General features: G+C 31.8%; 1 protein-coding gene across 1 annotated transcript; it reads left to right on the forward strand.

Moving 5' to 3' along the window:
* Positions 1–242: 242 nt before the first annotated feature.
* On the forward strand, positions 243–11,197 carry LOC139510454 (C-type lectin mosGCTL-7-like). Its single transcript, XM_071297036.1, has 4 exons — positions 243–681; positions 4,597–4,643; positions 6,305–6,386; positions 10,541–11,197. The coding sequence occupies exons 1-4, from the start codon at positions 366–368 to the stop codon at positions 10,798–10,800; spliced, it is 705 nt and encodes a 234-aa protein (XP_071153137.1). The 5' UTR covers positions 243–365; the 3' UTR covers positions 10,801–11,197.
* The last annotated feature ends 4,302 nt before the right edge of the window (positions 11,198–15,499 follow it).

Consider the following 15,499-nt stretch of genomic DNA (forward strand, 5'->3'; position numbering starts at 1 on the left):
AGAGTCCAAATTAATTGGAAGTTATCGATTACATGTCGTCGAACGGATTCCAACAATGGGGAAAACTCATACCACAATGCAAACTATAAAAAAAAACCAGCCATGACAAATGTTATATAATTCAAAAGAGAAAGCAAGTCTTTTGACTTTAATGCAATAATCAATGGTAACATTCCCAAGTTACGTCACGTCAACGAAACAAAAGATCTATGAATATTATATATCTCCTTAAGATAGGCGTGGCTTGTAAAACAGATGAATTTACAAAGTGCAGCATTTATTTTCCACAAATCGTATCATTTCATTTAAGTTTAGTGTGTTGTCTTTGATGGATAAAATAATGCAAACAAAATAAAAACTTGCAAATGATTTTAAAGATGGAGAAAAAGACTGTAATGTGCGTACTATGTATAATCTATACAACAAATACTATTTTGAATTCATTTGAATTGAGACAACAAAGTTATGAGATAGAGATAAATACAAAATTTGTACCTTTACCTACGACTAAGATCGTGGAAACGAGCTTTGGTGCTTGCGCATCGAGTTGTCTCTCAAATGGTGTCTGCTGTGCGGCTAGTTATCACATATCTTCGAAGGAATGCTATCTTGTTGGCACGGATTATTGTTATAATAAAACAGAAATAAAAAGTGACTGGAAAATCCTTCGTATAAAACTATGTAAGTAATTTTGTGTTTTACAATGCATTAAATCATAATAAATATGTCTTGTTTACATTTATGTACCAAATTGACTAAAATTCATATGATCTGATCATGTTTGTCTCTACGAAAAAATACTTTAAATTTTATTCTGTTTTGGGGGCAATATTCTGCCTTTTAAAGATGGTTATTGCTAAAAGCATACTCAACTTTGAAAACATTTTTTAATTTAAATGATTTTTTTGTTACTAGCTTAAACGTATCAACAATAAATCATAATCAACAACTCGTCAAGGGCTTTTATGGCCTTATTCGTAAATTAAGTAACTCGTCGGATTTAGGTTTATCTTAATCAATAGTCTCTCCGTTTGAATACGCTTCTTCCAAAAAGATTTAAATCACAGGTTTTTTATCGATTGTTAAGGAAGAAGGAGTTGGGGTCTAAATTTCAATTTACGGTACATTTCAATGATGCTAAAAGGTTCTTTATAACAGTTGAATCAAACAAATAATATTCAATAGTTGTAAAAAGAATTTTTCAAATACCATATTAAAAATTTTGTCATTTATACAAATAGTTGTTCAAACGATTTAAATTCATCCTCTCAGAAATTGCATGTTTCATTACTTTCTAGACCACTTAATTTCTGCTATATTACAATGCAAGCTCACGGAAGCCATTCAATTAACATTAAAACATAATGTCTAGGGAAAAAATCACTGGATGCTATAGTCACACAATTTAATAAAACAATTTAATATATAACAACAATTAAAAACTGAATTGGAGGATTACCTTGCTATAAAATTAGTTTTAATCCAGTATTTGTTAGATTTTATGGACTTCTACCTTTTTGATTTTACCTTGGTATTTGGTATTTTGGTTAACACATATTTCTTTATATTTGGAAGTTTACAACGAAGTCAATTACTCATACAAGGCTCGCAAGATTGATATTGTTTTAAAGGACTGCAAAGGTCATCAATGAGCTCTTCTTGTTATGAAAGCCAGACAGGGATTGATTCGTTGTGGTTGAAATACCAGTTCTGTTATAATTCTAGTTTTGAAATGAAATTTGATATAAAACTAAACAAAATGTCGATGTTTTTGGTTTTCTGTCTGGGCATATGAAATATACATGATATTGAATTTATTCAAAGAGAAGACTTTTCCTTTAATTTCACAACTGATATGTTTTTGCAGTCTGCGTATCTTTTCAAGTCTAATTGTTTTATGTGAAGATGATTTAGTCATATCTCTGATTGGATTGTGATACTTTGATAACGGGGTATACACCGATTGCAGAGGGAATAAAAACCAGTTCCTTTTGGAGATCATGCGTTTTCTTCATTTTTTTGATTGGCTTTATTTTTAACAATATTGAGAAGATTTAAACATCCGCAAAGTTGACTCTTAAGTAGACATAATTACAAAAATTGAATCATAACTCAAAGTGAAACAGAATTTTGATAATCAAGCAATTTCTAATATGAATTAAACAAAGATTAGTGTAATGATATAGGATTAAACACATTTTTTTCTAGAGGTTATTGACGTGTAAACCGGGTCGGTTAACTCAAAAACTGAATAAAAGTCCGAAGGATTTTTATGTCAAACTTGTAAGTAATAACCCCGGTTTACACATCAATAACTTTTTGTGTTTTATCCTTATAATTCTTAAGCCAAATAATCGCGATTTTGAATAAACATTTTTTTTTGGTGTAAAAACTACAATAAATTACCATCAAATGCACAATTGACAGGTCGTAACTAAGGAATTGGCCGCTATATTGACATTCCAAAATCCATATATGTTCTATAAATGCAACTGAATTTTAAATGAAATAGCACTTACTTAAAAAAAACTTATCTTTATGAGATATTATCAGAATTTGAAGGGTACAGGAAACGAAAAATCTTTCGCTTGAAAGTTTTTGCCTTCGTATGACGTCGTGTTTTGCCATGACGTAAATAAATTCATCATAGATATCAGGACTGAAATTTTAACGCCAAACAGGTGTTGAAGTTGAAGAGCATTGAGGACCAAAAATTCCAAAAAGTTTTGCCAAATACAACTCAGGTAATCTATTCCTGAGGTAGAAAAGCATAAGTATTTCAAAATTTCAAAGTTTTGTTAACAGTTAATTTATAATTATGAACATACCAATCATAAGTCAAGTCAACACAGAAGTGCTGACTACTGGGGTGGTACTTCCCTTTGGGGAATTAAAACTCCACCAGCAGTGACATCAACCCAGTGACTGTAAATAAATTCATCACAGATATCAGGACTGAAATTTTATATTCACACAGGACGCGTGTTTTGTCTATAAAAGACTCATCAGTGACGCTCGAATAAAAAAAATGTTTAAAAGGCCAAATATAGTACGAATTTCGCTTAATCATTCATGTATTTTTGCGGAATTTTATTCTAATTTAAATTTCATACATTTTGAAGCTTTAAAGCATTATTTCCGTTTTGTTATATATGCATTACAACAGAAACAATTGTAATGTAGATTTTTTTCATTTTCAATTTGCTGGAAATCACTAAATCCCTACATACATATGAATAGTGAAGAGTACGAAAGTACTTTTTGATACATGGTTTATTGAAGTGTAAAAGAAGGAACAAAATCTAATTGACTAATCCAATTTAAGTATTCATAGATATGCAAATCATATAAGACTTATTACTAATTAAAGTTAATCTTACGAACTATATATATAGATATGTATATTTCGTCACTACAAATTACATAAACCGCTGTCAATTTCAATTTTCTAATATGATAATTCAGTCTAATTTATCGGTAGCAACGTTTTATCCTTTCTTCATCGGGGTAAGAAACCCATGACTCTGTGGCATATTATGTTAAGTCCATATATGTTGTGCATCGTAAATGGTCGTATTTTCATTTGAATGAAAAACCTTGTAGATACGAAAATGAATGATTGTCAGTCGTAAAAAAAGTGCAACGGTATTTTGTTTTTTCATTTTGAAAGTCAATGAATATGGTCTAACTCCAAGAAACACATTTTTCAAAACCAATAAACGGTTATCTGAAATTTAGTCATCAATGTTAGATCTGAAACTTTCGGAGCAGTTTTTATATTGTCATCAGACTTTTTAAATCTCGCATATAGTCTTTAAGTTGATATGCATAATTAATATTAAAAACGTTTACAACAAATAAAGGCAACAGTAGTATATCGCTTAACGAAAGTCATTAACCGATTGACAGAAAACAAATCTGCATAGGTTACAAACTAAAACTAAGGGAAACACATCAACCATTAGAGGAAAACAAGGAAACAACAAAAACACTGAAGTGTAACAAAATACAAACGACAATGCAACATACATAGGAACAAACTATTAGATAACAACTGCCATGCTTCTGACTTAATACAGAACATTTTAAGAGACAATGGTGGATTGAATCTGAGTTTAAGACTAGCCAAACATCGCGCTGTATGGTTATGTTAAATATACAGCTTAAATGAAAACAGTTCATGAAAGGTATACAGTAAAATAAAAGCAGAAATACATAGGGCAGAGATACACATAAATAAATAATATACAGTACATTGAGATATGTTAATCATAGAATAACATCGAATGCCTAATATTAATTTAGTACAGTACACATCATAATATAATTACGAACTGTGTGTCACACATATATATCAACGCCATAAAAAATGACATCAAAGGTACATTTTAAAAATTTGATATAAATTGAGATTAGGTTTGTTATTATGTTATTTGATGTATTTTATAACAATTACAAGAATATCAATATGAAATATGTTACGTACATTGCTATACGGGTCTATTAAATATTTCAAAACATTTCAGGTTTTCAAATTTCTATCTCATTTTCAAACAAGTGCAGGTAATGTAAACGTTTTGTTATATTTATTTTCAGTACAAAAAGAATACTTTGAAATGAAGAAGACATGGAATGAAGCTAAGGTATATTTACCGTATTGTAGTATTTCAAATTAATATATAATGTTATGAACCGTCAACTTGTTATACGCTACTGGAAAAATAAAGTTTGATGGCGTTTATTCTCCTTATTACCTTTATCTTTTTTTTGCTGGTGAACCAGTCCTCACCATACGAGTAATTTTTCAATGATGTCCTCAAGTTATTGAAAAAACCAGGACAAATTACATACCGAATAAACTCATCATAGATACCAGGATCATAGAATTGTGTGTTTGCTCTGCACTTTCTAGCAAATGTACCTATGCACTATTTAAGTACAGGATTAAATTCTAAGCTTCTTTACCACTTCATACGTTATTTGACAGTGTTTTTGATTTACTCATTATTGTATTCTATTGTTTTGCCAATGACTTATTTTGTTTTGAGCGCCACTGGTGAGAATTTGGAAGACGAAACCTGCGTCTTGTGTACACACATATAAGCTTTGTATCTTTAACAAATTTTGTTTTGTTTTTCCACTAGTCGATATTAAAAAAGAGAGATTCATCGTACTGCAGCTGTATGATACATGATGAACAATAAAATTAACGGTACTAATTTTCTTGCACCAGATGCGCATTTCGACAAAACATGTCTCTTCAGTGATGCTCGTGGCCAAAATATTTGAAATCCAAAGCTTATATAAAAGATGAAGATCTATAATCCAAAAGGTCCAAAAAGTATAACCAAATCCGTGAAAGGAATCAGAGCTTTGCATGAGGGAGATACATTCCTTAATTTATAATAATTCTATCATTTTATAACAGCAAATTTTAATAACACAAAAAATCCGTATTTTCATGCCAGTACCGAAGTACTGACTACTAGGCTGGTGATACCTATTCATGTACCTCATTATGTATTAGCTCTTTGTCTATAGTTGTCAAGTTTTCATTTCAGATAAGATATATAATTGTTTATAATAACAAACAGGAAAGACTTACAGTTCTTGAGTATTTCAGTTAAATGTTGATTTTCAGCTTCTTTATTTTATTAAGTTTATTTCATATTATCTAAATATAACTTCTTCTATATTTAAAAAGGCGGTTCCATTTTTGTCCATAAATATTTGATTTGATTTAGAAGAAGATTATTTTTAAAAAGGTATGTGACACAAACAACCTGTGAGTATTTCCATCTAAGTCAAGTTGCTAAGATACAAACGACTTTTGAATTAAATTCTCTCTTCTAAATAATTTGCAAACATTACTTCAAGATAGGAAAAACAAAATCTATAATGTTGCTTACATACTGTGTATGATAAAGGGTCCCTCATTGACCCTTGATCTTGATTTCACGGAAATTGCACCGTACGACTTGTTATTTACCACGGAGAAAAAAACAAAAGAACAAAAAGAAGAGATCATAAGCTTCCGAATGATACATTATATAACCTTGTGTATAGAAGGTGCATTTACTGGTTAAGGTCAGTCTACTGAAACCATATCTAACAGATAAATGTCTTAGTTTAACTGATGATTAAATGGTAACCACACTAGCAAATGACACAAACAATTAATATCGAAAGACATCTGATGAGCAAGTGTAGGTTAAAAGGTTTAGAATATCTTCAGATTAACGTAATGACGGGCAATTACTAGTGAGTTTTCATGCTATTTTATTCAACATTTCAACATTTGCAGGAGTTTTGTGAGACATGGGGAGGAAGATTGGCGACAGTTTCAAGTATTTCTGAGAATGAGTATATGATCAGACGGCTTGGTGGTAAGTTACTCTCACGAAGCACTTTCGATTAAAACAGAGACGATTTCAGCTTCGGTATTGTGAACGTTCCATTTCTATGTAGCATCCCGACAGGGCCTGTATACGGAGAACATATCCCCCATGTAATAAGATATTCCCCGGCTTGTATTACCTTTAATAGTTTATTTGATAGAGAGTTCCTGCTTATAATGAAGAAATTAAACCAAGAGTTCCAAATGGTGCAATTGAAATCCTCCCTTCGTAAATTTTACTGACGCCATTACGAGTTGGTTGACCATTATGGAATATCAGTTTCACAGATGATATCGGATATGTGACCTACCGAGTTAGGATTTTTACCATGTTTGTAATAACATGAGCAACACGATGGGTGCCGAATATGAACAAGATCTGCTTACACATCCGGAGCACCTGAGATAACCCCAGGACGAGATCTGCTTACACATCCGGAGCACCTGAGATAACCCCAAGGACGAGATCTGCTTACACATCCGGAGCACCTGAGATAACCCCCAGGACGAGATCTGCTTACACATCCGGAGCACCTGAGATAACCCCCAGGACGAGATCTGCTTACACATCCGGAGCACCTGAGATAACCCCCAGGACGAGATCTGCTTACACATCCGGAGCACCTGAGATAACCCCAAGGACGAGATCTGCTTACACATCCGGAGCACCTGAGATAACCCCCAGGACGAGATCTGCTTACACATCCGGAGCACCTGAGATAACCCTCAGGACGAGATCTGCTTACACATCCGGAGCACCTGAGATAACCCCCAGTTTTTGGTTTGATCTTGTTGCTTAATCTTATATGTTTCCTATATTGTGTTTTGTGTACTATTATTTTTCTGTTTGTCTTTGTCTTTGTCTATTTTTTTTTAGTTAAAGCGTTTATATTTGATCTACGAGTCTGAATGTCCCTCTTGTATCTTTCGCCCCTCTTTTCTTATCGTTAAAGAACTATTGGTGTCACCAAGTAACTAACATCTAACATCATTTAGTCTTTGCTGGTCAACTATCTCCTTATTAACCAGTTGAGCTCAAAGTTTGTTGCATTTGTTTTTAATTTTTGTTTGGCTGCAAGAGTGTTATCTGCCGAATTCAACATGTGAATATTTTTAATCATTTCATTTTATTTCTTTTCTCCAAAGGGCATACATGAATATACAATGATAATTTAATAATCCTTTTAGATAGTATTGACAATCGTTTCTTTTGACCTTTTCAATCGTTGTTTTCTATTCATTCATTGTGTATTGATTTTTCCATTTGATAAAGGACTCACCGTTGGGAATTGTACTCGAAGATCGGTATTTTTGATATTTTTCTTTTTCAATAGATATATGATACATAGATATGTTTTACATACTAAATTATTAAGATAGACTATCAAATGTTTAATGATTCATAACAAGTATATTTTGAGACGTTCCACTCTCATGGCAATACATGGAATTGACTTGTACAAGAGTATCATTCATTGCATCATATTAGGTATACAATTGCAAAAAAGAATGAAACCTGAGGAATATTGTCCAAAGATGTACCTTAACCCTTTCAGTAATTGTTAACGTTTCGTAACATTAGAAAATGTCTATACCAAGTCAGGAATATGACAGATGCTATCCATTCGTTTGATGTGTTTAAGCTTTTGAGATGGCCATTTGCTTAGGAACTTTCCGTTTAAAATTTCACTCGTAGTTAGGTTTTTTTGTTATTTTACTTATCTAATATTTAAAGCATACGTTCTATTTATGCAAATGGAATATAGATATGTATGCAACAAAAATTATTTGAAAGACAATAATTATTATTCTGAGACTTTTCATGTTCAATATCAGTTACAAAGTTTGCAAATGTGTTTCGATTTTACTGAGTAAGTCTTATTATTGGCTTAATAAATTCTTAAAAAAGATACAAGTATTATATTTTAGTTTGCGCATTTTTTGTCGGACATTATTTAACATTTCCATACGGCTTATTTGATCATAAATTATTTTGATTTCTTAAACATTGAATGAAGGTTCCAGTATCTATTCTGATAAATCTTTTTTTTTACGTTGAAATAATAAAAAAAACACAAAACCTTTAACATTTTAGCTTTTTATGACTATTTTCTAGACTGTTTTTTGGAACATAATTCTATTAGCTTCTATTTAAAAAAAAAAAGTTATACTGTGAAATTGAAAAATGTTTTCAAAACATGTATAACTGCCACTGCATTGAATTATATATACTTTTGGTCAATTTATTTTGTCATTTTATTATGTAAAGAATAGCTTGTAGGAAAACGAGTTCGTATACGTGTTAGCGCTGTCTATAGGTAACGTCATGGTATCTATATGTAATTGTCATTGTTTTCTAGCACTAAATCATCCATTTGTATAGACGTGTTTTGAAATACATAAACACAACGCATTCTTCAATATACGACCACGAGATTGGTGCCATGACCAGGATACAAAATGGATTCGACGATAGTATATTCGAACTGTAATAGAGCCGCCGTCACCAAATTGATCAAGCAACTAGATTAGTTGAACATCAAGCCAGACGGAAAGGAAAGCCTAACAAAATCGGTCTTTAGAGATTCGGACAAGAATGTTCGTCACATAAATAAGACCACAGTATTCTAAGAAGCAGACTTAGGGAGAAAAATGCCTTTACAGTCATTTATTGATTGTACCTACTATAGCTGCGCCGTTCCAGAATAAAGCCAGGTGCATTTCACAGCCACTACATTATTTGAAGGGTCTAAAACTAGCACAACCTTTGTCAGAGGAAAATAGCTTTGAAATTTCATTACTCATTGAAGCAGACCACTTCTGGGATTTACACATGATCCATGTATTAACAAGTCACAAAGGAAAGGATCATGATATTAGAAGGTTTGAGAAATTAGAGTCCCTTGAAAGAAAAGTTATGGAAAAACCCGACGAAAATCCACAGCGCATTCACAACATTCCGTATCAACCCGTCACGAAAGATTCTACACAGATTAAAAATGTTTCTGATTGCCGTTCCAAAAAATAATACAAAGATTCCGAGTTTGAACGACTCTCTACACTTATATATATATCAACTTGAAATGAATACAGGGACCTCCTTGACACTAGAATAATACTACAACACTTCCAGACGAGTTAAAAGAAGGATTACAATTTCAAACGCAACTTGATTCAGTGATAAATTTATGTGTGATTCATATAAAATTTTCTTAATTAATACATTGCTCATTGAGACTTTTATTGCATAGGCTCGCGGCCTCGAGTATGTTGAGGATTAATAGAAACTATCACAGTATCAATCGGAAATTATACTTGTACTTATACGCGTTAGCACTGTCTTTATGTTACGTCATGGTATCTATGTGTAAACGTCATTGTTTTCCATCGTTTAGGTGGTATGGGTGTAATTCGCCATCTTGGATTATAAAAAAAGAGATGCTAAGGTCCAGATTTTCAATCAAACTAGAAAATTTGATGCAGGAATGCTGATAACAAATGTGAATTTTCATTGAAAAGAACCAATTTATAAGGATATACCTTATAAATATTAATATTTTTACAAGTGTATATTATTTTGATTGGTTTTTTTTAATTGGTATTTTAAGGGGAGGTAACAATGCATTTTCTGAAGGAATCTACATGGAATATTCCATTTTTGTATTTTAGCCGGAAAAAAATGTATGTTGACCCTATCTTTTCTTTTGAAATTCTCAAAGCCTTGTCTAAAAGCTATCTTTTCGTAATTTTTTTTCATTGTATTAGATATGAATGTCTTTTTTATAATCGTTTGAGAAGGGAGTTCTACGATGAAAAAAAATTCAGTTGTAAATACTTCGAAGCGTTAAACACAAGTGCCAAGTTCAATTGATCTTTTGTTAAACAAACTTGTGGGTATTGAAAATTATTTGATCACATTAGTAAATATTTAGAACTATAATATAGTACAAAACATATTTAAATGTAACCAATGCAGAATATGTGTCTGTTAATATTTTAAAGAATATGTTTTAATATGCTTATGAGTTGGTCAAACTGTGACTGTCTCTCAAGTATAGAAAAAATGATTGGTATAAAGTTTTTGCACATCACGTACCCTTTAATTGGAATAGAAATATATTTATTGTAGCTATTACATTTCAGATGCAACCTCAATATGGCTAGGAGGAACCGACTTGAAATCTGAAGGTACATGGGTGTGGAACAATTATTCGCAAGAAGAAACAGAAAAGCTGATTCAACCAACTTTTTGGGGACCGAACCAACCAAACAATTATTATCAAGATCAACACTGCCTGGCATTTTTTAAGTTTTATAATGACGGCTCCGTATGGACTTTAGACGGCTATGCATGGGATGATGAGCAATGCCACCTACAATTTCAATTTATGTGTGAGAAGTGACTTATAACTATCTTATCTACTAGTACTTCATCTGTTGCTCAGTATATATATTTTATGTTTGTACTATTGTTTTCTATTGGTCTTTTTCTTTTTTAGAACTGGCTTTGTCAGTTTATTTTCGACATATTAGTTTGTATGTCCCACTGGTATCTTTCTCCCTTCTTTTATCAATTCTCTGGTTTTGTATCTGTATGAGTACGCTGGGATACCAATATCGGCTTTAATACTACGATATCGGTGCGCACATAATAGTGTTTTTTTTAAATATTCATCTGGCTCTATAGGATGATTATTTGATGGTATTAATGGATTTCTCATGAATCTTCTTTTTGTATATATAAAAAACCTCAAAAACACCGAAGTTGAATTAAAAAAAAATAAAAAATTCTCACAATCATAGGCACTTTACTTTTATTTCCATGCTATTTTCCCCATTTCTAGATCTATCTTTTATCTTTAGAGAAATATTTATTCTCGGTAACTGATCGATCGAAGTTTAATTATGACGTCAAATTGTTTTGTTTTCTTGTGGATGTTCTATTGTGACGTCATGACAAATAGCGACCATGCATGATGACGTCACATATTCTTGACATCTTTGAAAAGGAAGAATAAGCTTTGTTTCGACATCTTCTAAAAATTATGAGAGAAAATGATTTTACCACTATATCTTGAATAACGTAATTTCTCCATTTTCAATATTTAAATTGTATCGTGAAGGTACCAAAATTGTACATTTATCGATAATCAAGAAAAAAGTTTCCATTATAAGTTTATTTTGTAGATTTATCATTATTATTGTTTTAGTTCAGTCAATTTAATTTTGATTCCATAGTCATTTACTTACGGAAGCGTATTAGGGACATAGTAAAAAAACTAAAATTGGCATTGAACTTTTTTTTTCAAAGTCGAAATTTTGACACTTCAAATCTCGAAATTTTGACTTAAACTTGAAATTGTGACTTTTCAACTCTCGAAATGTTGACTTAAACTTGAAATTTTGACTTTCTACTACATGTATCTTAAAATTTCGACTTTAAACTCAAAATTTCGACTTTTTTTAAACTCAAAATTTCGAATTTTTTAAAACTCAAAATTTTGACTTTAGGTTAACTCAAAGTTTCGACTTTTTTTAAACTCGAAATTTCGAAAATCTCGGAATTTTTATTTTAAAGTTGACATTTTTTTCTAAGTATTTTTAAAACTATGTTGTTAGTATTCAAACACAGTTATTATAATTTTAGAAGGAGTAGACATGTAGACATGGACGCAAATTATTAAAGCGTCATTTACACATTTTGGCAATTTATATTAAGAAATTGGTTTTATTCTTAAATTAAGAAATAGATTTACATTAATTTTGATATTGAAGAATTTCATTCGGAAAGAACATGCATGTTGAGAGAAAAAAAATATTTACCCATATTCCATGTTTTAGTTTCGACGACGCTGTCATATGATCGTCAGATCTGAGGACATTTAGCATCCTATGTTTTATAGTTGGTTTCAAAGGCCTGTTTGGTTTCCCAATAGCAAGTCACTGACTTTGCCTTGTTTGCACAACGGTAAATCAAGTGGCAAATATGCCATGCATATTCAGGACGACTCATTATCTGCTCAGTTTTCTAGTTTTGGAATTTTGAAATGTTTTTTTTTTTTTCTGGAACATTGATTAAACTCTAAAAGTTGGCATTCTTATGACACTACTATTAACCCTTGTCTTTATACATAAGACTGTTGAATAAAAGTATGGCGTAATATAGGTGTGTCGGAATAACGGGATTGTCTTTGATACACATATATGAAGTTCAGACTTGAAATATATATTTGTACGTGACACATATTCCATTTATTCTTCCGCAAAAACAAGATTTTCTTTCTAAAATAACCTCTTTAAAATAATTAAGTTTATTTATATATGTATGCTTATTTCGTATGTTGTACTGTTATACCACTGTCCCAGGTTAGGGGGAGGGTTGGGACCCCACTAACATGTTTAACCCCGCCACATTATTTATGTATGTGCCTGTCCCAAGTCAGGAGCCTGTAATTCAGTGGTTGTCGTTTGTTTATGTGTTACATATTTGTTTTTCGTTCATTTTTTTTTATCTAAATAAGGCCGTTAGTTTTCTTGTTTGAATTGTTTTACATTGTCATATCGGGGCCTTTTATAGCTGACTATGCGGTATGGGCTTTGCTCATTGTTGACGGCCGTATGGTGACCTATAGTTGTTAATGTCTGTGTCATTTTGGTCTCGTGAACAGTTGTCTCATTTGCAATCATACCACATCTTCTTTTTTTATATTATCAAGTTTATGATATATATGGTTCTCCGCTTGCTGATATAAATGACTGTGAATGTGATAATTGCAAACGTATAAATACCGAGGAAAATCGAAATTTTCAATTTTAAAAAAGTTAAAATTTTGAGTTTAAAAGAAGTCAAAATTTTGAGTTTAAAGTCGAAATTTCGACTTTGTATAAAGACGAAATTTCGAGTTTTAAAAAAGTCATAATTTCGACTTTTAAAATAGTCGAAATTTCAAGATTATAGAGAGTCAAAATTTCGAGATTAGAAAAGTTAAAATTTCGAGTTAAAGTCGAAATTTTAAGATTTGAAATTTCGACTTTAACTCGAAATTTTAACTTTTCTAATCTCGAAATTTTGACTCCTTATAATCTTGAAATTTCGACTTTTTTAAAGATTCGAAATGTCAAAATTTCGACTTTGAAAAAAAAAGTTCAATGCCAATTTTATTTTTACTATGTCCCTAATACTCTTTCGTATTTACTTCAAGTAATACGCAAATAAATATTGCTATGTAGAAACGCAAACACTATTTATACGGTAGCAAAATTCCCTAGTCGTAATAAAGTGTTCAATTATTTGTCAACATGCTTAGGGGGAGTTTATCCACCTTGTATTTCTTTTTTGTTGATTTGTTGTTTAATATACTGTCTGTTTGGTTAATCATTCTCTGGGTTTAATCAATTTCAACATATATAATTTACTAAATGACGAGGAATCCTAAATAGCATTTGTCTATGGGGCCGAGAGTATTTTTTTAAAAATAGTTTCTTCTTGTTTGATTGTATATTATATACATGATATATTTATGTTGATTTACAAGTCACTTTAATAAACAATTTACTTGTGGTACGTTTTCAATTCAATATTTGGCTTTTTACATACCAAATACTAAACTAAGGGATGATAGTAATTTTACAAAATATTGCGTACAGGAGTTCAATAGTTCACTGATAATTACAAAATTTCAAGTATGCTGAAAATATCAAGTTGGGTTAATTAATATATCTGATGTTCAAAGTTTATAACAATCGCTAACATACAAATGATAAGAACCAGAATCAGAATCAGAATGACTTATTATAGTGTCACATACCGATATACAATGAATGTTTAATTACATAATATACAATTAGATACCCAAAATATGTTAAATATTGCTACCCAGCCACATAACTGACTTAAAAGACACTTTAGAAATAACACATTAAAAAACAATTTAAACTTAAGCTAGATTCAAACTGCCGATCAGATCACATCGATGATTCCGTAAGTCAAGATTTTCACGACCAAACGTAATCAAATTCTTGATCGGGCCTGTTTACGATTTCTACCCGACTGATAACCGACTGTACGCAACTTAAACCCGACCATTTACAACTCCTTATTGACTCTACCACAACTGCAACCCGAAAACTTATCAAATACATATATGATTATTCAGACCATCTCACGAATTCTAGATTATCTTTACTTAAGTAGCTCGATCAAATCACCTTTACTCGATCTGAGCTCGATCTCGACCAGACCAGATCTAACTGATCGTAGAGGAGTCATTGGGATTGTCGGAAATTGGTCGGGTATGTACAATTTCAGTATAAGAAAACGTCTGAATGTGTTATGCCACTCCCCAGCATTAAGTATTACCCTTTTCCGTCCGTACATACTTCCCAACAGTTGGTTTCCGTTCTCTAAACTTTTTTTGTCTCAACCAAATGTTATGAACCGTATACACAATGCTTATTACCATAAACAGAAATCAATTGTGAAGGTGGGTGGCGTCACTTTTGCCATTCTTGAGTAATGAACCTTTATAACGTTATATGCAAGCGTGGGCATTATCTGTGGCAAATGGACACATCCAATTATTTGGGCTCGATTCAGAATTACCCAGAAGGGTTTCAGTAAAATCAAAAGTATCTATCTGGAAATAAAACAGTTTGAATTGTGGTTAGTACTTCAGAACGAAAGGTTAATTGCTGAGACGGACCATGAAGAGAGCGTAGCAGACAAACCAGAAGGCGTATATAGCAATGGGTGCCGTGACGTCTATTGACACGACGACAACGGTATGGGCAGAAAGAGAGACTTACAGGAGCTCAACAAAGAAGATCCCAATGGTTATAAAAACTTCATTAGAGTTGACGCTGAGATGTTATGGCAGTTTTCACTACTCTTGTCTTAAAATTGACACCACCAAATGAGATTTTGATCGGATTGGTGCTTACGCTAGATAGCAATATACATAAATTTTGCCATCCCTTTTCCCCTTACAAATTACTGTAAACCAAGTTATTTTCGCGAGTAGAAAATCAACGCGAATATAAATCGTCGCAAACTTACGAAAGCCGAGAAGGCTCATCTATAATTCAGAATTCAGCATTCAGAAT

Source organism: Mytilus edulis, chromosome 2, assembly GCF_963676685.1.
Source record: "Mytilus edulis chromosome 2, xbMytEdul2.2, whole genome shotgun sequence".
In the NCBI taxonomy this organism is placed as follows: Eukaryota; Metazoa; Mollusca; class Bivalvia; order Mytilida; family Mytilidae; genus Mytilus; species Mytilus edulis.